The sequence below is a fragment of the Parastagonospora nodorum genome (genome assembly GCF_000146915.1).
Source record: "Parastagonospora nodorum SN15 chromosome Unknown scaffold_13, whole genome shotgun sequence".
Taxonomy (NCBI): domain Eukaryota; kingdom Fungi; phylum Ascomycota; class Dothideomycetes; order Pleosporales; family Phaeosphaeriaceae; genus Parastagonospora; species Parastagonospora nodorum.
The window spans coordinates 882498-905341 of record NW_001884561.1 but is presented as its reverse complement, the minus strand read 5'-3'; the positions used below and the strand labels follow the sequence as shown (position 1 = coordinate 905341).

The window sequence follows — 22844 nt, the reverse complement described above, 5'->3', positions numbered from 1 at the left end:
TCTGGTCCGTATCGTCCTGGCTGGTATATGCTGAGGGCGAGTTGACGCCATGATTGGAGTACAAATTCGGGATAGCCTTCATGAGGTGATTGAGGATATCTTATCGAGGCGCGAAAGGATAGGAGATGGAGTCCAAGATTATAGCTGGTTGTGGTGTTGGGAGCGCGGGAATCTACGCTGTGTATTCTTAAAATGAGTTGTACAATGTGAGCGCCGGACGGAAAGAAGCAGGCTGCGCTAATGAGTGCAGCTCAGCCGCTAGTAATAGGAATAGCCGAGAAAGTTATGGTGAATGGGATGTTGCACAGAGCTTGAACCTCCGGTTGTGACATCACGACGGTGAAAGTGAAAGAAAGGCAAACAGAGCGTTAAAGGGATTACAATACCCTCGTATCTCCACCATATCAAATTTAAAGAGGAAGGAGTGACTAAAGAGTGGAACAGTGGCTGTTCGCTGCGTTAGATAGTTATAAAACGTTATCTCTGTGTTACTCCACAATATGCCGGCCCTATCCTCTTCGCACATTGCCACCGCCTGCATTACCACTAAGCAGTGTGTCAATAACGTTCAAGAGCTCAGGAATGCGGAACGGTTTCGATATGGCGTCGTCCATACCTGCCCCTTTCGCCTGCTCAATCTGTTCTCTGCGCGCATTGGCACTAACTGCAATGATCGGTACATGTCCGGTGATATCGCCACTCTCTTGCAAAGACCTGATCTTCCGTGCACAGGTCATGCCGTCCATCACCGGCATCTCAACATCCATCAGCACAACAGAGAGATCGTGCGGCTCCGAGATAGCGGGTTGCTTCCAGTATTTCGTTTTGGCTAGTTCAGCAAGTGCTTCACGACCGTGGTTGGCGACTTGAACGGTGCATCCGATCTTCTTGAGCTGATTGCAAAGTACGCGCTGGTTAATGAGGTTATCTTCGACAACAAGGATATGATACTTCGGAGAAGGTAGAGGTGGAGTGGCGGTTTCCAGTAACATGGGCTGTTTGTCCTGGATGATATGCGATTTTGCCCGTGAAGGCAGGTTGAAGGTGGTCGAATTCCTCCGTCCAGGTGCAGCGCTTCGACTTTTGACATAAAACGAGAAGATGGATCCTACACCTTGCGTCGACTGTACGCCGATACCACCACCTTGCATCTCTGTGAGTTCCCGTGAGATGAATAGACCAAGACCGGATCCTCCATACTAGTGAAGGTCAGTAAAAAAGGGACGTACGTTAGAGGAGCTGAGCATACCTGAACATGTGTCTTTGGGGACGCTTGTGAAAAGCGTAGAAAGAGTTTGTTTTTTTGCTCCGTGGTAAGACCACAGCCGGTGTCGGTAACAGTGAAATGCAGGTAGAAAACCTCTCCACTTCCCCACTCCTGTTCATCCAGGAAGTCCTGGCTCAATGCTTTCTGGGGTACATATTCAATCCCTGATCTCCCAGCGGGCTCTCGGGTAGCACTCATGATAACCCCCACTTTTCGAACGGGCTGAGTGCGAGTGAATTTTATGGCGTTTGTCAGCAGATTGATGAGGACTTGAAGTACGCGAGAAGGATCTAGTATGGCGTAGTCGATTTGAAGGTCCTTCAACGAAGCATCAGAGTGAACGCGTAAGCTCACGCGTGCTTTATTTGCTTCCTCTTTGAACATCTTGTATGAATCCTGGAGGAGCGCGTCCGGCTGTACTGTAATTGGGCTGATCACGAGGAGTTTTGAGTCCAGTTTCGAAAGCGTGAGGATGTCATCGACGATACGCTTCTGATGCGTCGCACAGGCCTGAATTGTGTCGATAGCGTCTATGCTGGTTCCGACCAGGTCTTTAATTTTTGTTTGGAGCGAAGGCTGTGTTGTGAGAGCGTTGTCGTTTATTGCAGCTTCCATCTCAGCCAAGGCGGATGATATTGAGTCTGCACACTGCACCATAGCGCTGAGAGGATTACCTGAGGACCATCAGTACGCACGATCTGCCTTGGCTTGCTGGGAACTGAATTATAGTATACATACGCATCTCATGGCTCGTCATATCAATGAAGTTCTCCTGTTGTCTCTTGGATTCCAGGGCTTCCTCCACTCTGCTTCTCTGTATGGCTTCCGCCCACTTTAGTTGACTCACATCTGTAAGAGTCCCCATGACCGAGACTACCTGGCCATCCTTATCCCGATGCGCGGTAGCTGTTGCTAAAACCCAAGTCGGTGTTGATAAGTCATCCGGCCCAGTCCATAATTTCTTGACTCGGAAAGAGAATGTGTGAAGCTTGTTGACTTGCATTACTATATGCGAATCAATAGTTACTGCTTCCAGGTCGTCTTGATAAATCCGGGAGGTCCAGTCAATAGCGCTGATATCAGTTATCGGATGACCGACAATGTTGAACCATTGATCGTTGCAGTATTGAATCTTCAAATCTGAGTCGCATTGGTAGAATCCGACTGGCGCCGTTTGGGTGAAGCTTGCAAGACGTCTCTCAGCCTCCACACGCAGTAAGGCTATACGCGTGGCTTCTTTCTGGCCAGATATATCAGTGTTGCAGCCGAAGATTCCTGTTACTATCCCGTCTTCTGTCTTGATCGGTACGCATGCTGTCAGAGTCCACAGATAATCTCTTGTGTCGTCTTCGCTGCCAGTGTCTGCGTTGGGCTTCTTCTTCCATCGCATCTCATATGTAGTGGACTTTCCACTTGCCGACATACGCCAGTGTTCCGTAGCAAGTTCTCGATCCGGCCCGTAGACATGCTCGAGGAAGGCAAAAGGACGAGAATTCGAAAGATCTCGTGGGTGGCCAGTCTGGTGGAAGAAGGCTTCCTGTTGAGTGTTAGAAAGTTGTTAGACATGAAGAACAAAGGGCTGCAATGGCAAACCTACATTTGCATGTACAAGCTCTCCACTGATAGCAAACTCAAAGTAGCCGAGGCCGACTGCGTTGGCGAGCTGGTAGAAATTGGATAGCTTTTCTGTGACATCACTAGCCTCCTGGGCTAAGACCGCGACTTCGGCGCTAAGTGCTTCCCGATCTCTTGCAGCTTCTTCTTCTTGACGCTTTCGATTCCGCACTTCTTCTTCGTGAAGCGCCACGGATGCTGCAGAAGTTCCCAGAAGATTTGAGAAGACCTCTGGTGAAGAAAACGTTAGCCAAGTCCTGCCTGCAAGTGGCAGATCTACTCACCTATCCAATCCTGATACTCTGTATCATACGGTCTCCGAGTATTGAGTCCTACGATTATGTATCCCGTTATAGTCTCATTAGATGTCCTCACTGGTATAATGAGCATCGCTTTACAAGGGTCTCCAAAGCCACGTTTCTCGACGTCAGTGAAAAGGGTGCTTGGTAAACGTCCGTCCTCGTGGCGATAGAGCGTAGCTACGCCTTTCTTGGCACTGCCAGCTATGGCACGTCCAAGTGGAAGATCCTGCTCTAGATCCAGCTTTTGTGGTATGTCGGGATGATTAACCCTATAACCGATCGTCCATTCCAGTGAACAATTACGCGAAGTGGTTTTGCTGTATGTAACTGCAGAGCCAGTCGTTTCGACTTCACAATGGGAGTACAGGACTGCGGCTGGAAAATCGTACTCGCTTGGGTAGATGGCTTCTCGAATCGACTTCCAAAATGCCTTAGCATCTACAGCCTCGCTGCTTAGTTGCCCGAATCGAAGTAGTGCATTGACACGGCGTTCCAGTAGTCTGTAGCGGATTAGCTAATGTAATAGACTCCGCTGAATTGCTGTGGATGACCAAAGTAGAAGCATGATATAGACTTGATGGTGAATGTAGTCCAGTCAGATATTGAGCTTTGTGACACACCTTTGTTTGGTCACTTCAGTCACAATGGAGTACATGCCATTAATCTGCCCAACGCCGACAAGAGATATAAGGCTCCACATGAAGAAAGACTCTTCAACAAAACCGTTCCTCTCTATCATGAAATGGTACTCTTTTTCGGGAGTATCTGCGAAGCGCGTTTGCTGGGAACGTTCCATTGTAGTACTCACAGGGTCGGCGACCTCAGGCCTGCTTGTCGTCAGTATAGGCACATAGCAAGGCTACTCTTAGCACGGACCATGCGTCGAGGATAGATTGACCCAGGATCGCAGGGTGTCTGGATCCAGAGACAGCGCCATACGCGAGATTATACACGATGATGTGGTCAAAGCCCAGGAAGATCGCTGTTGGACGCGTCTCGAGCATGAGAGTGGTGACTAGCAGGTTCAATTCATAGCTCCAGCCTGCGATGGGGCCCAGAGAGGTTCGTCCCCAGTCAACCTTTTGAAGGCGTTCGATATGCTCTCGCAGCTCCGGGGATTGAATTTTGACAGTGAAAATAGTCTCAGCATGTGGATGTAGGGGTGAGGCGACCCGCGCCAGCTGGGAGGATTGTTGCAAATGGCCTTTTGGCTCCTCTGTCTGCGGCGGCTGTTCGATGAGAGTGATGATAAGCCAACGTTGACAAGCAGTAAACTTTGCCCACCGGTAACGGCCATGTCGGAACTCCTGTTGATGACGTGACGCAACTCTGCTGGAAGGATCCCACCAGTCTCTTAACGCATTATGAGCATGGAGAGATAGTGCAAGGTGCGGTAGATCCAGTAGGGCAGAGTTCACGTGGTAGATGCCTGCGGGCTGATCATCACAATCCACGACGAAGGTCGGACGTGGGTCCTCATCGTAGAGGCCGCGGATGTCGACCGTCTGCATGGCGGCGAGTCCTGTACGCAGGTAGTCTACCCAAGAAGTTGAGCTGGTGGATTAGCCGAGTGTCCGTGCGGATGCAAGGGAATCCGCTGTCCTGGAATCTACTTGTTCGCGCTTAAGCGTGGCATAACGTTGTGGCATTTGACGATCGTGTCAGATTCGAGGTTGCAAATGCATGCAAGTGAAGAGCATGAGCACGCAATGCAGGACTCTGAGAGGTGGCGAGTAAGAGAGTGGCGCAAGATAAATACTGAGCGTGACGCTGGGGTGTTGGTGTCCAGAACCTCGACCAAATTCGAAATCGGGAAAGTCACCCGCTCCCGGCGATCTACCGAGTCTCTCGTCTAGCTAGGCCGCAGGTTTCCAGGGGCTGCTCCATGTACTTCGTACATGGTATAGATTCAAAAAAGTTTTTCGTGGTCCTGCGACGCTGATGGTATGCTTCTTAGCTTGTCAGTTTTGGACAGCGGACTACACATCGAACAGCTGAATGAAAAGTATCAAAGCAATGATGCTTGGAGTCTCAGCATGCCCGATTTCTCAGAACAGCAGTTGCGGGAATACATGTCTTATCTGAATGGTCGCGTCTTTCATGACGTAGATTGGGTTTCACCAGATACACAACTTAGAAAGCAGATGAGATGACGGAAACCCAACTCGGGGGGCTATTTCGGCAGTGTCCACTAGCAAGCGTAATGCCTGCTCAACACTCGACCGACGGCTCTGCGTCTGGTACACGAACAAAGAAGGTGAAAATGCGAGGTAGATCAGATGGCACTAGAGGGAAGTGGGGCCGATGACGTGCCGCTTGTTTCGGCAAAGTATGCCGAAAGGGAGTCTGACTCAACTTTCTTGAGCCGGCATCTCATGGTAGACTTCATCATTCCTTCATCACGATGTTTTCACACATCAAGACCGGCCCGATGATGAAAAGAAAACAATGCCTCGAGGGAGGCTAGAGGAAGAGAATGTTGATCAGCGAGCTATATCGCAGCCCTAGAACACCACGAAGATCGATTTGACACAATGCGCTTTTTGGAATCGTCCACAATTGTCCAGTATAGTAATATGGGTGTGAGATCCAGCTTGAGAGGTTTGTATTCATCCGTATTCGATTCCAACGTCCGTCTTGTTGATGCTGTTGCTGTTCGTTACGTCCTTCACCGCACCTTCCAGTCCGCCAAGCACACCATTGCTGCTCCATACGCACCGGGGGACATGAGATGCCTCAATGCGAAACAAAAGCCAACTGCTCTGGCAAGGATTTCTGGGCTACTCTTAGCCATGCCGCTTTCACTTCAGAATTAACCCCGCTCGACATTTGCTGGCGTAAATGTCGCTTCCCGTGCGTGTCACGCTGAGCTCGTTGCCTAGGCAGGCTGTGATTGGATATCGCGCTAACGGCAGGGTACACCTGGGCATCGACATCGCCCTCAACATCTCGTCTGCCGCGCCGACACCTCTAGAGTTACTCAACGCTCCTACCCAACCACCGGCCGCCAGCCTTGACGATGGCAAGCACCGGTAACAACCGATACGCTCTCTTCGTCGAGAAAGACGAGCATGCGGCCCCACCACGTAGGACGGCTGCCGACGCGTCGCGCAATCCATTTCTGAACCAAGTCGCTGATGACTCAATTCCGTGGCAGGAGGTGAAGAAGCGCGGCGCGCCGACTACTCAATTGCCATCTGCACCAAAACCCAATGCCCTCGCCATCCGCGATCAGACTAGGAACGCGTCCGCACAAAGCGCTGCGGCAAATCGTGCTCGTACGGTTTCGGCCTCTACGACAGACCCCACTGGCAAAGCGTACGACCCCTACGAAAACTGGTGCGGCGTTTGTTCTATGAAGCTGCCTAGCAAAGCAATGCTGCTCAGCCACATCAAGCAGTCCCAGTCAGATCACAAGCACTACTGCAATCTGTGCAAGCGCGTGTTCAAGGATCGCAATGGCCTGAAGAACCACGTGGAGAACTCGTGGGGGCACGGAGTCTGCTGCAACTTGTGCTTGAGCGCATTCAATAACGAGTGGGGACTAAAAAATCACTTCGAGAACAACTATGCCGTTGGTCATCAGTTCGCGTGTCTTACTTGTCTGCTGGGCTTCCGTACCCAAGCCGAGCTCGAGAAGCACCTTCAATTGGCTGCGAAGCATACTTGGTGTGAGGTACGTACGTTGCGTGATCCGTACTTACCGAGTGGCTTCCGTGCTTCCAGACTGAACATTGGCTGACTTGCTACCACTAGTCCTGTCAGCGCAGGTTTCACAATCAAGACGAGCGTGATGAGCATTGGCACAAGACCCAGAGTAGGTACACTTAAAGACCGCCTAAACTGTGACTCACAAAATTCGCAGAGCATAGGCACTGCCTACAGCCCGGCTGTGATTTCGATGGCCCTGAAGAAGCTGTCTTGGAGGAGCATCTGAAGCGCGATCACTTCCAGTGTGTGGGCTGTAAGCGTATCTTCCAAAGCCAGACCAAGCTGAATAACCACGCCGAGAACTGTAAGTTTACTGTAACTTGCCCACAATGTAGGGAACCATATGCCGGACAAGCACAACTCGCACTGCACCTAGAGCATTGCTTCTTTTGCGAGCAGTGCACCTTCTCCACCCATCATGAGGGTAATTACCTAATTGTAAGTGACGAGTGGCCGAATCCTCCCTTTCCCACTAATATAGGCGACAGCACATGACGAAACATGCGTCTGCCACGATACAGTGTTGGGGCTGTGACGCGCCGATGCGTACATACTCCAGCCTCATCAACCATCTCGAATCTGGAAAGTGCCCAAAATTTCCCGACCCATCCCGCCTCATTCTTTGTCTCGGAACCTGGTGGTACTCGCCGCTATTCATGGATCTAGACTTGCACGCGCAAATTCGTACCAGCCGCGTCAATCCTGCGCTCATGCGACAATGGATGGACGATGGAGTGATTACACCATTCATCTGCCGCGATGCCAATTGCGAGAAGGTATTTGGACACCTGAGCTCGCTTGTACTACACTGCGAGAGCCAGGCTTGCGGTTGGGACATCGCGCGCTTGAACATGCCGGCGTTGGAGAAGGAGTTTAGGCAGATGTGCTTACGAAGGGACAGTGCTTCGGCTTGAACGACACTATCCGTATGAGAAGCATGATAGGATGTGTATGAGGCTGCTACACGATCCTCAGAATGAATTCAGCCCTCCTGGTTGTCAGTATGAATGCCCACTCAACGCAATGATTGGGCCATGGGCTCGCGAAAGTACACGTCCAAGATCTCAGCCACTATTCGAAACGAAGCGTAGGAAATTCGTAGCTTTCAATGCATCCCTGCTTGGAGAAAATACATTGGTTTGTCTCTGATCTATTTGTCCAGCTTTTTCCACTGGTCTCACACTCTTTGCCACTACCTAATCCTTCTAAGACCTCAAAGGGTACAAGATTCCTCTTTCTTTCAGGACAGCTTCTCCTCCTCATCCACAACACAGTTACGAGACCAATCACAGCACGTATCGTCATAGCAACGTCAGCATCCCTGCCTTTGCTGACTCCAGCCTCAAAAAGCCCTTCCTTCCATCGCCGGACTCACCGCCAACGCTGCCCAAAATGTCCACCGAAACATCTATTAACGATCTTTCCCAACATGCACATAGTCCTGTCAAGAATCCCCACCCAGCTCCAGCCTCGAAGGGCCTGTCGACCTCGTATCTGCACAGGGGCCATACCCCAGCGGACAGCCTAGACACCTGCACTACCCAGCTTGCTCAACTTGCACGCAGCACTCACGAAGCTCAAGCTCCAGATTTACCCTTCCCTCATCTCAGGCGACATGGCGCCCCATTCTCCAGCTTACTCAATCCCTAGATGACGTATCACCTATGCTCAAGCCCAAGCTCCTAAAACCACATCTGCGACCAAGCAAGCCGACGTGGTGGAAAACTTTGCTGGGTAGTCCATATTGGTCAAAGTCTAGGCCCAGACAGGGCCGGCCTACGTGGTGGGAGGTGCAGGAGGCGCTGGTGGCGGCAAGGGCGAGGTTGGATGGACTGGTGGATGAAGTGAGGGAGAGGGTGGTTGAGGAAGGAGATGGCCGAAGGGGGTTGGTGTGGGAGATGGCGAGATGAGAGCCGATCTTCGGGGAGAGAGTGGGTTTGGGAGGGCAAGTTGAGAGCGTAGGTGGGTGTGCGGCAGGAGGAATGGTGGGATGTGAGCATAATCTGCTTTATTTGAGTGCATGGATACCCATATGTGCGAACACATGGTACTGCAAAAACTACAATGCTCCGAGCTGGTCTTGCTGATTCTGTATATATCGAGTTCTTCTCTAGGACATATCTTAACGACAGATTCGAATGTTTTCCTCATGTCAGAGTTATGGAAGATCCATTCTCATTCTAGGATGTTCTTGTGATCTATATGTAATCATTGATGACTCCCTCATAGCAAACCGATCCTCGTCATATAAATTACCGTGGCGCATACAAGCTGCCCTTTATCGATACAACAGCATGTCGAACCGATACGCCTTCGGCGAGATCGATCCGTTCCTGAACAACGACAACCCCATACCGAATTTCTTGACGGGAATGATCAGGTGTGAGCCGTGGCCAGACCTATCCGCGATCAACGCTGGACAAGATGTTTTCGGCACAGGTATCGAATACGTTTACAACGACATTGTGAGGATTCTAAAAAAAACACTGATGCACGATTTACGCCAACTCAAATTACCAGGGTGCAAAGGTGCGTAGACAGAGCTGTAGATCGCGCTCATTTGAACTCCACAACTCCACAACTCCAGCAGTGTCGAAATTCGCGGATTTCCATGCTGGGGCAATCGCTGTGTTACAACGCATGGCCGTTCAGACTGGCAGTGGGCGACTTGTGAGGAGGATGGCAATTGTTGGGAGGACCATGGAGATTGGCTTACACGATCACTTCGTCAGGCTGCTGCATATGGTGCTACACCAGGGCATGACTAAGACGGAGGCACAGCGGGCTTTTCGGGATGTGCATGATTTGGTGGATGGAAGTTTGACAGTGAGGAGGATGCGTCTCGCGGTGAACACAGATATTTGAAAATTATATCCTACTATTACATCCTGGACGGTCCAAAACCGTGCAGTGTAGGAGTCGTGAAGTGTCTCGGTGTAACACTAATGGCGAGGTGGGGTCGGAAAATATGCTAGGCCTCAAGAGGCATGGTTTCGCCATCCAGCCCCTGTCTCTCCCCTAGAACATCAAGCCGCTCACCTCGTTCCTCAGTCTCGTCTTATCTCTAGTATATCATCCGTACTGCTGCCAGAGTTCACAAAATGAATTTCTGTTCGTTTGTACTCCTCTACACTACTTACCTTTATCAACCGTGTATGCGCAGACGTACTTTCGACAAGCATGGCGTTTAATTGGTCTTTCCCCATGCAACCCTACGCGGTCTACGATACGCGAGATGACGAAGTCATCGAACCGGCTTTTGTTCACCCTTTCGACAACTTCTATGAAAGTGAAGAAATTTTCGAATCTTTTCACTCTCTGTCAGTGGAGCCATGGGCGGGACTGGGGTGCACTTGCGAATTGAGCTTCATCACTTGTGATGAGCACAACAAACAACAGTTCTTCGAACCCCCGGCCATCTCAGCCACGGCGCGCACTGTAGGCGAGGGCTTACAACCGGCACAACATACTGTCAGCTGGGAACACCATATTTCCCCACATGATAGTGTGACAACTCCACTTGACGATGCTGTCTCCCCGCCTTCGCTTCCTGTCATGCAAAACCAAAACACTGCTCCGCAGCGTGCTAAGCGCCGCACAGTGATCTCGAGTAGCAACAAACGTATACTAGAGGAACAATTTGCGTTAGACTCCTATCCCTCAGACAGTGAAATAAGGTTGCTTTCGCATCGCACCGATCTGAGTGGTAAGGCTATCAAGACATGGTTCTCAAATACTCGATCGCGAAGGCTCAAGCTCTTTCGTAAGTTCAAATTCCCCTGTTCTAGTGTGCGCGAAACCTATAACAATTTGTTGATTCTGGTTCAATGAGCTTACAAATATTGTCAGTGTCACAGGAGGCTGCAGCAAACACGACATCTGGTCACGTACATACCCGATGCAAATCAGGAAACACCTCACTTATGAGCTCTGTATCTTCTATGGGATCGTGGAATCGTGATCGGCTTTCGTCGAAATCCAGCTCTTCATCGCTTGAAAGGTTTTTGTCCGCTCCAATCAGCGAAGATGGTGCTTCGCCAGCCTCCATCAAAGCCGCCCTGCAAGATTCCACTATTCAGATGGCCACCTTGGATAGACCTTCAAGCATCCGGGTTGGCGGGTCAAGATCGCTAAGTATCGCTGATTCAGAAAGCTCTGTAAGCTCGACTCACAGCTATCGAAGTTCTACGAGTCTTTTGTCTATGGACTCTAGGGGTTCTCGTCGTGGAAGAAAGCAATGGAGGCGCGTCGCAGAGTTTCACGCCGTATCTCGTGATTCGAGTCTGGCTGAAGAAGAATTTTCGCCACCACATTCGCCATACCCATCACCTCCGGAAACAAAGTTTTCCGATTTCAAAAGGGTAGATACACCTGAGATCAGGAAAGACAAGCTGTTTTGCACATCACCATCGTGCAGTGTTCGGTTTCAGTTTCGCTCTGACTGGGTTCGTCATGAAGAGGCAGTCCATCACATGCCATACTACTGGATTTGCTGCCGACCAGACAGTCACTCAGAGACAGCCTCACACTGTCTTCTTTGCGGAAGCTCAGATCATACCGCTATGCAACATTGCCATAGCTGTCTACCGAGAGACATCCAGGCTCGCACATTCTTTCGCGAAGATCTACTTGCGCAGCATATCAAAAGGAGCCACCTTGGTTGCGATACATCTACGAAGAGTATCCCAAAGTACCTTCTCAATTGCTGGAAGGCGATCAATCCAAGTTTGAATGATGCGTCTCTGCACTGTGGCTTTTGCGGCATAACTCTCAGTACATGGGAAGCACGGCAAGAGCACGTTTTTGAACATATCAAGAAAGGAATCTGCAAAGAGTCGTGGTGGCCTAAGAGGCTTTCAGAAACACCAACAGCTACATTCAGGTACGTGCCCCCTCCCTGGTAATTCATTTGAATGTACTCACTCGCTTCTAGTTCGAAGAGGTTCCAATGTCCCACATGCTCTCTACAATTTCGAAGCTTCACTGAAGCGGTGAAATTTCATCCCACCTGCGTTTCGTGGTCTTGTCGATATTTGCATGACTGTTTATCCAGCGCACAGCCTCATGGGTCTGACCAAAGATGCCGCTTGTGCCAGTCCGAGTTGGTTGCAATTCACGATGCTCAGACATCTGACGTCGCGTACCTCCGGCATGCCAGGAACCATAGGTTAAGGGACTGCGAGCAGTCCATTTTCACAGATCCAGGGCTTTTCGCCCACCATCTTGAGAGTGAACACGCAGGCAGCGTGTCCAATCTTGCTGAAAGTGATCTAGTACCGTGGCAACGCGTTCAGTTTCTCGAAATCGACGGCGGAAAGGGGTTGGTTCGGACAGGCCGTCCTCAGGCAGGCCTGAATTGCTGTCCAGATCACGTCTATGTATACACCATCCTGTAGACGTTATAGCGTTTGTACCGTGGTCTGATCGATCCTGCCCTGCTGCAATATGACGAAATATGTTCACACCCATGAGTCACGAGGGGCGACGGCAGTTGATAATGTCCAGTAAACGACACATGCATGGCAAACATTGATGGTGCTAGTGGTTTGGTAGCTACGTTGGGCCGCAAGGCTTTCATCAGTGGCTGGCGTTGGATAAAAACGCAAAAGTGATTCATTTTCGAGCCGCCGGCTATCTCCAGGTAGTTTAATTGTCTAGATCAGATTGAAGGTTCCAAGCTACAACGTGAGCACCCTCTCCACCGCAGTACAGATAACCCTCTGATACCTGCATCGCAAATACTCTATGCACAAGCATCTCTCCTTGCCTTTCTAAATCCCGTCTTTGTCTCTCCTCCTCTCGCGCAGGATCTACCGGATCATTGTTTGCCTTGAGAGAGCCTGGGAGCGAAAGCGGCGTCACTACGGCATCAGTGAAGGACAGTTGAGTGACGCACTTCCCGGATGACAAGTCTCCTTCTGGCAGCTTCCACAATCGAACTCTGCCATCGTATGATGCCGAAGCCACGTATATGGTCCCATCGCCAGCCGAATCTTCTTTCAACAGTTGGACTGAGCTGACCACATTTGTATGGCCCTCGAGGCACGCAAGCTCAGCTCCTGTTTCTGTGTTGTATATTCGAATTGTCCCATCTGTACAGGCGCCTACTAGCTGTTCTGTACCTGCGGCATTCTTTCTCAACTGGAAGCATGTGATGGACGCGACTCCTTCCAGTTCTCTAATCAGGTTGCCCGAATGCTTGTCCCAGATGCGGATGCTCCTGTCTCCAGAGGATGTATAGATGCGGTTATCAGCAGTCTTCGCATCAAGAACAGCCATAGTGTGTCCCTGCAACGTGTGGGATAGCTGCAGTCTAGTTGAATGGAGGCCGTCGGTAGTCTCCAGCTCCCAGACCTTCGCCACTTGATCCCTCGAAGTCGATATAAGAGTGTTCTTGTCAAGAGCAAGAGACAAGACAGTGTCTTTGTGCGCCGATTGCACGAGCAGAAGTTTTCCGTCTGACAGTCTCCAAACAGTGATGTTGCCTTTCCCATCACCACCAAACACCAGGCCCAGCTCTTCTGATACTTCAACTGTCTTGAAAGAAGCTTTGGGGTCGCCAAGCAGGGCTGGAATAGTAAGATTGCCGTTACTTTTGAGCCAGACTCGTACAGAAGTATCTGCGCCACCAGTAACAACGTAGTTGGCTGAGACTCGAAGTGCTAGAACAGGTGCGGCGTGAAGATTGTTTGGCCTGTCCAGGCTAAGAAGGAAGGAATTCGGCGCAGACATGATTGTTGTCGTGAAAGTTCAGTCGAAGATCATAAATTTCAGGCGGAGCAGCTGTGCTATATAAGTGTCTGGCCGGCAGCCTTGGGGTGTATACGCCGCAATCATGCTTACAGACGCGCATTAGCGCCCGAAGTAACAGCGCAAGCTGCATTATGTAGTTGGCCAATCGCATGTCCTCCCCAGCATCAACAGGTCTGACCGCCACACATCATCATCACTGTCATCAAAATATTCGTTATAGCCACGGATACGCATAGCTCACATCTTCGCACTTCGACACACTCACGTTACACACCATCATGCATCAGGGTAGCTTCACGATGAAAACACAACAGCATTGTATCTGTATATACATCATTCAAAAGAACCCCTTGCTCCACCACACAGCACTGATCAATCTCCCTTCTTGTCCTGTTCCTCCACGCAAGCGCCTTGCAATCCACCTAGACAGCGCGTTTTCCGTTTCTGGCCCCATGTTTTAGGCAAAGAGGGGAAAGTACGCTATCTATGTAAGTCCAGTTCATGCTGGAGGGAGGCCATTGCCGTTGAAGAGACCTACTTCCTTGTTGTGGTCTCCAAGCTCAATGTTGATGAACGCAATCGTGTTTCCGGCTCTGCCACGCTTTGATTGTCTTCCTCCATCCGTCGAACGCGGCGTAGAAATGGCGATATCGTGTCTGTTCTTGAGCGACAGAACGCTTTTGGTGTTGAAGGCGCCATACTCCAGCTTGTGGGTGTTTTGCGTCGCTTCATTGAGAGCTTTCTTGCACAAGTCCACCTTTACGTCATCAAACTTGGGAAGCAGGCGCTTGTCGCTAGGTTCCCATGTAACCAATATGGTCAAGTATTCTCCTTCGTGACTCAGACTCATCACTTTCTTGTGAGTGCCCTGAATACTGTAGTGCCATTTTCCGGCGTTTGTATCCTGGTCAGACGGAATTTTGGTGATCTCCTTACAAATGTCAGCCGCCCAGTGATCTTTGAACTGGCCAGGCTCCAAGAAGTTGGTCAGAATGGCGCGCTTGCCTGGGATGTCTTTGGCGCCTGCGGTAACGACCATCTTTTCCAGAGGCGGATGCTTCCAGTCGTCATGGCCAACGCAGTAGTAATCGGCACCGCACACGGTGCACCCTGCATCGCCACAAGCAGCGTCGCCACCTTCCATGCAGTCGATGCGAGAGCAATCCTGTCGGGCTTCTAGAAGAGAACGTGCCCGAAGACGCTCTGTGCGGTCCTCGTGGTATTTGGCCGCAGCTTCTTTGTCGTCGGCAGTTGGTTCCTATGCGAGCGAGGAGCCTGTAGCCAACAGGAGGAGAGTTGTAAAGCATGTGTGTCTCATATTTGCGGTTGGGCAAGCTTGCTGGAGCGGTCCAAGTGCAGGAAATTGTAGCTTGATAAGTGAAAATCAGGAGTGATGGACTAAATCACTGTTGGGTGTGGAAGTAGATGAAATATCAGACGAAATATCGATAATAAAGGCAGAGCAAGACGTATATATACCGGTTGGGTTGGCCATATGTCTTCCCTTCCTAGCTCCATTGGGATGCACAACTGGAATAGCAACGCGTAGTATCTCAACGGCAATTCCAACATGCTACGCTTCTGTGAGTCTCAGCGTGAGCCCCCAGGCACATGCGGCGCTGCAAGGCGCTCTCAACGCCGTAGCAATTTCGCCGGCATAGTACCGAGTATACGGCGAGTTGGTGGTGTGGAATAAATTCGATCAAGATGATGCCGTGCTTTCTCTGTCGAATGAAAGTTCGTCACGTGGCGTTTTCCTACACTCCAGGGCTCTCTCGCGTCTGCCAAGGCGGCAAATGCAGCGGCACAGGAGTGATCAACTGCTGCGCCTGTAGCGTCTGTGAGATTTGCTGTGCCTCTTTACTCTGTGCCTGCTGTGCCTATCTCTAGCGCTTGTCGATCGGTTATGCCGTCACACTGAATGTCCCCGAGACAGATGCTATACTTGTCTGATTACATCCACGCCTCCTCCGTGTGGAGACATGTGACCTAAGCCTCGCAACCTACCCTAACTAGTACGGCACGGCTTCACGGCCACCTTTTCTGTTTCTTTGCCGCATTTACAGGATTGATATCCCTCACTTGGTACTTGCCCAGCTAGGACGTGACGCACAGGTCTGTATCTATTTAAGACGGTGCCTGCTGCTCTGTCTTTCGTTATCTCCTGCATAAACACCCGCTACGACTTCGACTTCCCATATCCTATAAAATTTAAGGCCTTGCCCAAAATCGAACAATTTTCAACACCTTCTCGAGATAGCATCCTCTTCTGCGTTACTCTCATCGCTGTGCAACATGAAGTGCAGTAAGTCGAAAAGGCGTTTCTACTCGAAGGCATCTAATGAGCTGACGACGTATCTCTAAACTTAGCAACTGCAACCGGGTGCCAGCTCATCGTTCTTGTACTTGCAGGCTTCGCCTCGGCCAGCGCAATCGATCATGCCAATCGTCGCCGCGCCCCTGCATATGGTACTCTAGCTGAGTGTCTCATGAAGGAGGTACCTGGATTCGACAAAAATTCTATGGTCTCCATCCAGGCGCTCCGAGCTTGTAAGGACAATATGCAAAAGCGAGAGGTGATGGAAACGGAGGAAGCAGAGGAAGACGCTGCCAATTATATCATCGATGGAGGGAAACCCAACGTCAAAGTAGCTTAAGGTATTTAGTAGTTCCCCAGAATCTTACAGATATGCGATAATAGTCTGATAAGGTCACAGAAAAGATTGAAGCACGCACCGTACCACGGGCAGGCTTTCGTGCTCATGGGCGTGGCAAATAGGCTCGCTTGGGGTAATCTTCAAGCTTACCGATCAACATCGGACCACCACCCTTTTATTGCGCCATTATTTCATCTTTCAGCTAGTCCAACTCCACCACCTTCGCTCAACTTGAGTATTGCCCCATCAATCAACAGTCCTCATCGCGAGGCAGTCACTAGGACTGGATATGTTTCTCCCACCCATCCATAACAAGAAAATTTTCAGTCATAGATCGTGCCGCTTGTTCTTGTAACTGTGAGAAGAATTCTATGTCGATTGGAAACACATTGAAGATTATCCCCCCAATTCAAGCTGGCCATAGTCGGCGTGTCCTCACACTGAAACAATGGCTCATAATGTTTTGACTTCGATCATACGAAACCTAGTATTTTTTGCTCTGATCCTCAATCCATTCGTGGACCCCTTCATTTGACCATTGCAATGACTGACGAGCACCCACAGCGGTTTGTCTGCATTATTTGTATTGGCGCGCCACTCTTAATTATTCCAGGGCTAGTATCAGGTCTGAAGTCCTGTATCGGAGAAAGGTCGTGAATCCTACAGAATTGCCACTGGATAGCCAGGCCATCTGGGCAAGGGGTGGCGCTTGTGAGCGGACTGCTGTAACTTGAGTCCAGTGCAGAGCATTACAAACATGGTCGATGATCTTAATGCAGACGAAAGGGCTGCTTATAATGACGCTCCTCAGTGGAGTGCCAGGCTCCTTCTTGATGAGGCGACAAAAAGATCGGTTCGTCTGCGCGCACAGGACCCTGGTCGGAGCCTAGCGACGGAACACAAGAAATGTCGCCGTCGGTTATCGGTGAGTCTAAGTACCATCTACATACGTCAAACAGATTCAACTTTTATTGATGCCGCTGCGTCTTGGCGCGGTGGAGAGTACTGAACTGTCAGGGATTAATCATCCTCTCAGCTTGTCTAGTGGGTATCGTGATCTGCTATTGCTACTTCCACACCTAGACGCCACAACATCTACAACAACAATGGCCACCATCCATAAGCAGATCATCAATAGCACTTTAGGCGACGGTGCATCTGTTGCTGAGTTACTTCGGCGTCAAGCCACTTTTCTCAGCGATACTGAGTTGCCGACTGAGCTGCGATCGCGAGGACTGGAGCTCTTCAACACTGCACTCTTCACTGATACGCCAGCCACGTCGCAGGCGAGGCGATCAGTCGTGACGGTACTCAGACATACTATCGAGGCTATAGAAGCTCTCTACATCGGATCCGACCGACAACAAGCCGCAGTCCGTGAAGCCGACAAATCTCAAGGTAGCGCAATGGGCGGCATTGAGGATGAGCCCGTGCCTGACGAACAGAAATTCAGCTCAGCCCACAAACCCACTAAGCAACGCAAGGAGCTTGGAATCTCAAAAAGCCCGCGAGTGCAAGCCGCTCTTGAAGCGCGACGAAAGCGACGCGATCTCACGCATGCACCTCGCATGTCTGCAACCACGGGTGTACTGAAGGCTCTCAATCGCCCGAGACGTACTGCAACTTCAGGGCCCGCCAAACGCATCAATGCAATCAGCGAAGGAATCGAGAAAACCAGCAACGCCACTAACATGCCGTCTCCTGTAAGCGCTCTAATCGGAGATGTTTGCTCCTCACCCTCAGCACATGCTAACAAAGCCCAGCCGACATTTACAAACCGCACAACCAGGTCCAAAGGTATCGGTAGCAAACCAAACTCCACGCCAGAGAAGCCTAGCTTGATTGTGAAGCTGCACATTCCATCTCCATCGCTTCTTACTATAATCACCACCACCACCATGAAGCAAGAAAAGCCAGTCCGCCGGTCCAAGCGTGTGAAGGTCAAGAGCGAAGGATTCGTTACGTCCGATATAGAAGGAAACGGTTCCATCTTCGTGAGCAACAATGAAGACGATATTGAGATGCTCGACGCACCCCACACAGCAACAAAACTCACGACACGATCAAGCACTCGGGCCAGGACCCCATCAGCCAAATCACTCGCCAGCAGCACTCCTTCAACCTCTCAGTCGCGCTCCAATACATCATGGGAAACCACTTCGTCCTCGACAACATCCTCACCGTCCATCCCCGCCGCTCCAACGACGCACAGAAACGACAAGAGGCTTGACAAAAGATCAAGCACCTCCCCCTCTACCGGCCCCACTACGCCGCAACTCTCACCACCCACCATCACAACACCCAAACCTCACAACCGCGCTACCAAGCCTTCCATTGCACCCACGACCCAACATACATACACTTCCCCCCCCTTCCCCAAACTCCCCGCGCCCCGCCGCGCCCCCTTCTATCTCGGCGCCACCATCGCGCTGTCCAACATCCTCGAGGACCACGCGCTGTACCCCGATGAGACGTTGCTTGAGACCATCAAGGGCCTGGAAGACGACCTGCCGACGTTTGAAAGGGATGATTGGGAGCATAGGACGGTGGTGAAGGGCGGGATGTGGGTTTGTGGGATGGTGAGAGAGGCGGGGGGATTGGGGTTGAAGGGAGGTGGAGAGAAGGGAGAGGAGGTGAAGAAGGGGAAGGGGAAGGGGAAGAGGAAGAGGAAGAGAATTGAAAGTGGGGATGAAGAGGTGGATGTTGTTGAGATAGTGCAGAGATTGGAGGAATGGGTGGAGAGGGAGTGGGAGAGAACAAGGCCTGCGGAGAAGGTAGTGGTGGTGCTGGCTGAAGAGGATGGAGATGATGGTGAGAGCGAAGATGACTGTGGGTCTGGAAGTCGGTACCGTACGCCTGAGGTTGAGGACTTCGAGAGGAGGAAGAGAAAGAGTTAGATGGAGGATGGAGAGATGGGCAAATATCAGCTTGAAACGGGGATGTAAGCTTCAGATGTTTGATATGCATACTTTAGTATTAGCCAGGCGACTACAGCTGTTCTTCGATCCTGACCGTGGGATATCAAAAACATGGGTACTTCAGCATTAGCCAGGCGACTACAATTGTTCTCAAATACTGAGCACGGAATATGAAGAAGGATATTTCAGCAGTCGCCAGGTGACTACAACAGTTCTTACATCCTGGTCACGGGATATAAAAAAGATAGCCCGAGCTATACATGCAATGGAAAAGTATCCGACTAAATTCTTACAACATGTCATCCTACCTACTCGTACATATCGCCCACAAGACTTGCTGTGCATGTCGCCAGATCCGCAGATCTATATCGGTCCGTAAAGTAATCTCCGTCCTTAGTCTCTTTCATTTTCCCCAGCTCCCGATCGGCATTCTTGCCCGAGGTATACGGGACGGGGCCCGGGGATCCTTGTATGTATCCCGTGTCACCGCCATGGGGCTCGCTTGCGCACTGACAGACACCGGCAAAGACATCATCCAGCACTGGAGTCCGTATCGAGCATCATCGCTCAGATTACCACAACCCAAGATGCGCGCTGACTCGACCCATCGCATCGATGGCCCATGTCGCTATGGTGACTGCAATCGACAGGCGTGGCGCCAGTGGCGAAGACAAGGCCTAGAAGTCGCATAGCGTGCGGACAATCGACTGCATTCGGATTCAGAAAAAGCCTTGATCTGGCGAAGAATTGTTGAAATTGAAAGGTAGAGATCTGCGAGATCGACCGGGGCCAGACACTGTCGGAGCATCTCCATTTGTGCGGCACGTCGACGCGTGCCGACGCGCACGGCCCTTGGCGACTCCCTGCGAACTTAATTTCCTCCGATATATCGTACGTTAGATGTGTATTTTGAATATGCGATTCGGACCTGATTGTTTGATAGTCTTTTTGGGTGGAAACTTGGTTTGTGCGTCACCCTGTGCTAACTTGAGCTCCTGCTCTTCCCAGCTCCGTGCGCATTTCAGAATGTTTGTAGGTGAGGAGGGCGGAATAGCTGGTTGCTCTGCTGAATCATCTCTTCAATCTTGCTGGTTTCGTGCATCTCAAAGTCCTGCATCAGTTGCATCTGCTGCTGCTGATTCAGCCCCTGACCCCTAGCTTCTTGACTCCAACCGGGATTCAGATAGTCTGCCACTTCGTATCCTTGGTTCGCAGCATATGCTTCGTTGTAGAATGGCGACGTAAGCGGCATTGTAGCCTGACCAAAGGGATCTTGTTGAGGCATTGAGAAGTTTGGAGTCCACCGGGGAAGCTCGGTAAAGGTCGTGGGCAGTGATGCGAATTGAGTGGTTGGTGGGTAGCTGTACATTGGTAGGGCGGAATCGATCGAGGTCTTTGGGCTCATCTCGGTGTAGGTGTGCAGTTGCGGCTGTTGTGGCGACGTGTGGAGCGAAGCCTGCTGCGTGTTTGGTGACGATGCAAATGGACTCGTGCCATTTGATTGACCATTTGCAAAGTTGAAAATCTGCTGATTCTGGTTTGGTAAATAGCCGAACGGCGCGGACATTTTATCGGGAGGCGTGCTCACCGATGCCGTGGACGCCGTTGCGGGGCTCGTTGTCCGTGATCGATTGATGCCATCTACCATGTTGCTTGACACGACAGACGCTGTGTCTGATGGTGATCCGGCTGTGATGGGGACGTCACCGTCCTTGTCGAATATCTTCATGCAGGCCTCGATAAGGTTGTAGTAGAGTTCCATGGCTGATGCGACGCCGGGCCAACGCTCGGAGGATAGCCTGATGGACTCCAACGCCACCTTCATGTGGCTCTCCACCTCTTCGCGGCTGTGCATGCGACGAACTTCGGAGTACGCGAGTGTCCACAACATGGTGTTGACGCACATGAAGATGGCCTGCACAAAGATCCAGGTCATGTCCACGGTCTTGGTTTCAATCTGCTTCTGGGTCATATAAATGTTATACTGGCAGGCATCATAGCATCGAATCGCGGCTTGGACCGAGGGCTGCGGAACTTGTGGAGAGGGACGGTACAGGAAAACGACCATGGTGTTGTATCTTCCAATGAACCTAGTGGAAGTCAGTCCAGACACCTTTGGTGTTGGTAAGATTACTCACCAGACTTTGTTGAGGCCTGAGCCGCCGTCCATCTCAGGACTTGTGTCCCGCCAGGCCTCAATCTTTTTTTGCATCTCGGCAAACCATGGGTGCTGGTCGTCCTTGGGTTCGGGCTTCTTCCTTTGGTACAGCATCTTGCGGATTTCTAGCTGCAGAAGGCGCATCTTGTAGAAGTGGATCCCAATCCATTTCTTGAGCGAGGCCTGGGGCGCGGGCTTGATACCCTCTTTGGTGATGAAGACATCGTCGACAAGCTCTCCAAAGTTGACGTCAATGTGCTCACGCCTGGTGGCAAAGTGAGCGGGACGCCCCAGACTGTGCGACAAGCCGTAGTCCATGGTGAGCAGAGTCCAGAACAAACGGCGGCGCATGTCAATCTCAAGAGGGTCGGCTCGCTGTCCGCGCGGGCCTAGAGTGATGGTCTTCTCTTCGTGCAGTCCTAGGGCTTGACAAAGTCGGACGCCGAGGCCAATGATGTAGTAGACGGCGGTCCTGGTGGGCGTAAGAAGCGAGTAGCCGGCGACTAGGGCGAAACACTGCAGCGTCTTGAGGTTCATTGGCTTGATGGCGGCTTCGAAGTACTTCAGGGCTGCGAGGTAGTAGCTGTCGGCGAGGCCAGCAAACTGCGTGTCCATCTTTTGCAGGCTGATGGCGATGACCATTCGCAAGCAGTAGTTCTGGTAGGGGTCTGTAGAGCCATTGTACACTTCTTCGACGTCGGTGGTGAAGGTTGGTTCATGGAAGATGGGGTACATGGGGTGCACTGTCCACGGTTAGTTGGGGCAGGAGCGGTCAGTCTGGCAGCACGTGCCTTTGCAGTAGAACAGGTCGACGAGCAGATTGGCGAGGTTTCTGTTGGGCAGCTCCTCGGCTGCGACGTCGCTGACCAGCGGGTAGATTTTTGAAGTTGGTCGCTTGTCCTCCTGCGCAAAAGTGGCTTTGATGGACTTGGCGCGCGCGTGGGGCACAATCTCGGATATGCTCTTGGACTCGGTGAATTGCTTCGCGAGCTGCATGACCAGTCTGGTAATGGTGATGCCGCTGGACGGGCCCAGAAATTTGGACTCGTCGGTGTCCTGCACGCGCACCGCTGTGGCTCCGCGCATGACATCCTCGGCATCGGGCTCTACGTCGTCGCGCTCGAGCTCAGCCAGCTGCTTCTCGAGGTCGCGGACCTTGTGCTGGAGATGCACGACATAGTTGCGGGGGATCTTGCGTCCCTTGGTGGGGTCATAGTACTCGCAGTGCGAGTTTGTGCGCTCGCAGGGACCGCATCGCGGCAGGCCAGGGTCGCATCTCGTCTTGCGCTGGGCAATTGTCAGGAGCAAACAAAAAGAGCAGGAGCTATCATTCCTACCGTGCGGCAGCGACAGCAGGCTGTGAGGGTGTGTGCAGTGCGGTTCTGGCTGTTGGCGCCTTCCTCGGCAGCGTGCGGGGCGGCTTCCGTCTTCGTGTATGTCGCAGTCGCGACTTCCATAGCTTGA

General features: G+C 51.3%; 10 protein-coding genes across 10 annotated transcripts; 6 read left to right on the top strand and 4 right to left on the bottom strand.

Annotated features, from left to right (window-relative positions):
- Positions 1 to 509: 509 nt before the first annotated feature.
- On the bottom strand, positions 510 to 4694 carry SNOG_08907 (hypothetical protein; the record flags this gene model as incomplete). Its single annotated transcript, XM_001799159.1, has 8 exons — positions 510 to 1199; positions 1250 to 1941; positions 2006 to 2804; positions 2865 to 3079; positions 3166 to 3683; positions 3804 to 3964; positions 3992 to 4010; positions 4060 to 4694. 8 exons carry the CDS (start codon positions 4692 to 4694, stop codon positions 510 to 512), a joined length of 3729 nt encoding a protein of 1242 aa, XP_001799211.1.
- A 1508-nt stretch (positions 4695 to 6202) lies between these two features.
- Positions 6203 to 7808, top strand: SNOG_08906 (hypothetical protein; the record flags this gene model as incomplete). Its single annotated transcript, XM_001799158.1, has 4 exons — positions 6203 to 6863; positions 6954 to 7000; positions 7069 to 7332; positions 7416 to 7808. 4 exons carry the CDS (start codon positions 6203 to 6205, stop codon positions 7806 to 7808), a joined length of 1365 nt encoding a protein of 454 aa, XP_001799210.1.
- A 478-nt stretch (positions 7809 to 8286) lies between these two features.
- Positions 8287 to 8804, top strand: SNOG_08905 (hypothetical protein; the record flags this gene model as incomplete). Its single annotated transcript, XM_001799157.1, has 2 exons — positions 8287 to 8332; positions 8545 to 8804. The coding sequence occupies 2 exons, from the start codon at positions 8287 to 8289 to the stop codon at positions 8802 to 8804; spliced, it is 306 nt and encodes a 101-aa protein (XP_001799209.1).
- Positions 8805 to 9188: 384 nt separating this feature from the next.
- On the top strand, positions 9189 to 9759 carry SNOG_08904 (hypothetical protein; the record flags this gene model as incomplete). The annotated part of the gene is made up of 2 exons (XM_001799156.1): positions 9189 to 9423; positions 9482 to 9759. 2 exons carry the CDS (start codon positions 9189 to 9191, stop codon positions 9757 to 9759), a joined length of 513 nt encoding a protein of 170 aa, XP_001799208.1.
- A 315-nt stretch (positions 9760 to 10074) lies between these two features.
- SNOG_08903 (hypothetical protein) lies at positions 10075 to 11107 on the top strand (the record flags this gene model as incomplete). Its single annotated transcript, XM_001799155.1, is given in 3 exon segments — positions 10075 to 10657; positions 10744 to 11051; positions 11069 to 11107. 3 exon segments carry the CDS (start codon positions 10075 to 10077, stop codon positions 11105 to 11107), a joined length of 930 nt encoding a protein of 309 aa, XP_001799207.1.
- Positions 11108 to 12540: 1433 nt separating this feature from the next.
- SNOG_08902 (hypothetical protein) lies at positions 12541 to 13626 on the bottom strand (the record flags this gene model as incomplete). Its single annotated transcript, XM_001799154.1, has 1 exon — positions 12541 to 13626. The coding sequence occupies one exon, from the start codon at positions 13624 to 13626 to the stop codon at positions 12541 to 12543; it is 1086 nt and encodes a 361-aa protein (XP_001799206.1).
- A 520-nt stretch (positions 13627 to 14146) lies between these two features.
- Positions 14147 to 14791, bottom strand: SNOG_08901 (hypothetical protein; the record flags this gene model as incomplete). The annotated part of the gene is made up of 1 exon (XM_001799153.1): positions 14147 to 14791. The coding sequence occupies one exon, from the start codon at positions 14789 to 14791 to the stop codon at positions 14147 to 14149; it is 645 nt and encodes a 214-aa protein (XP_001799205.1).
- Positions 14792 to 15942: 1151 nt separating this feature from the next.
- SNOG_08900 (hypothetical protein) lies at positions 15943 to 16304 on the top strand (the record flags this gene model as incomplete). The annotated part of the gene is made up of 2 exons (XM_001799152.1): positions 15943 to 15952; positions 16018 to 16304. The coding sequence occupies 2 exons, from the start codon at positions 15943 to 15945 to the stop codon at positions 16302 to 16304; spliced, it is 297 nt and encodes a 98-aa protein (XP_001799204.1).
- Positions 16305 to 17410: 1106 nt separating this feature from the next.
- Positions 17411 to 19201, top strand: SNOG_08899 (hypothetical protein; the record flags this gene model as incomplete). Its single annotated transcript, XM_001799151.1, has 3 exons — positions 17411 to 18267; positions 18348 to 18528; positions 18632 to 19201. The coding sequence occupies 3 exons, from the start codon at positions 17411 to 17413 to the stop codon at positions 19199 to 19201; spliced, it is 1608 nt and encodes a 535-aa protein (XP_001799203.1).
- Positions 19202 to 20243: 1042 nt separating this feature from the next.
- On the bottom strand, positions 20244 to 22837 carry SNOG_08898 (hypothetical protein; the record flags this gene model as incomplete). Its single annotated transcript, XM_001799150.1, has 4 exons — positions 20244 to 21312; positions 21361 to 22123; positions 22172 to 22667; positions 22718 to 22837. The coding sequence occupies 4 exons, from the start codon at positions 22835 to 22837 to the stop codon at positions 20244 to 20246; spliced, it is 2448 nt and encodes an 815-aa protein (XP_001799202.1).
- Positions 22838 to 22844: the final 7 nt, after the last annotated feature.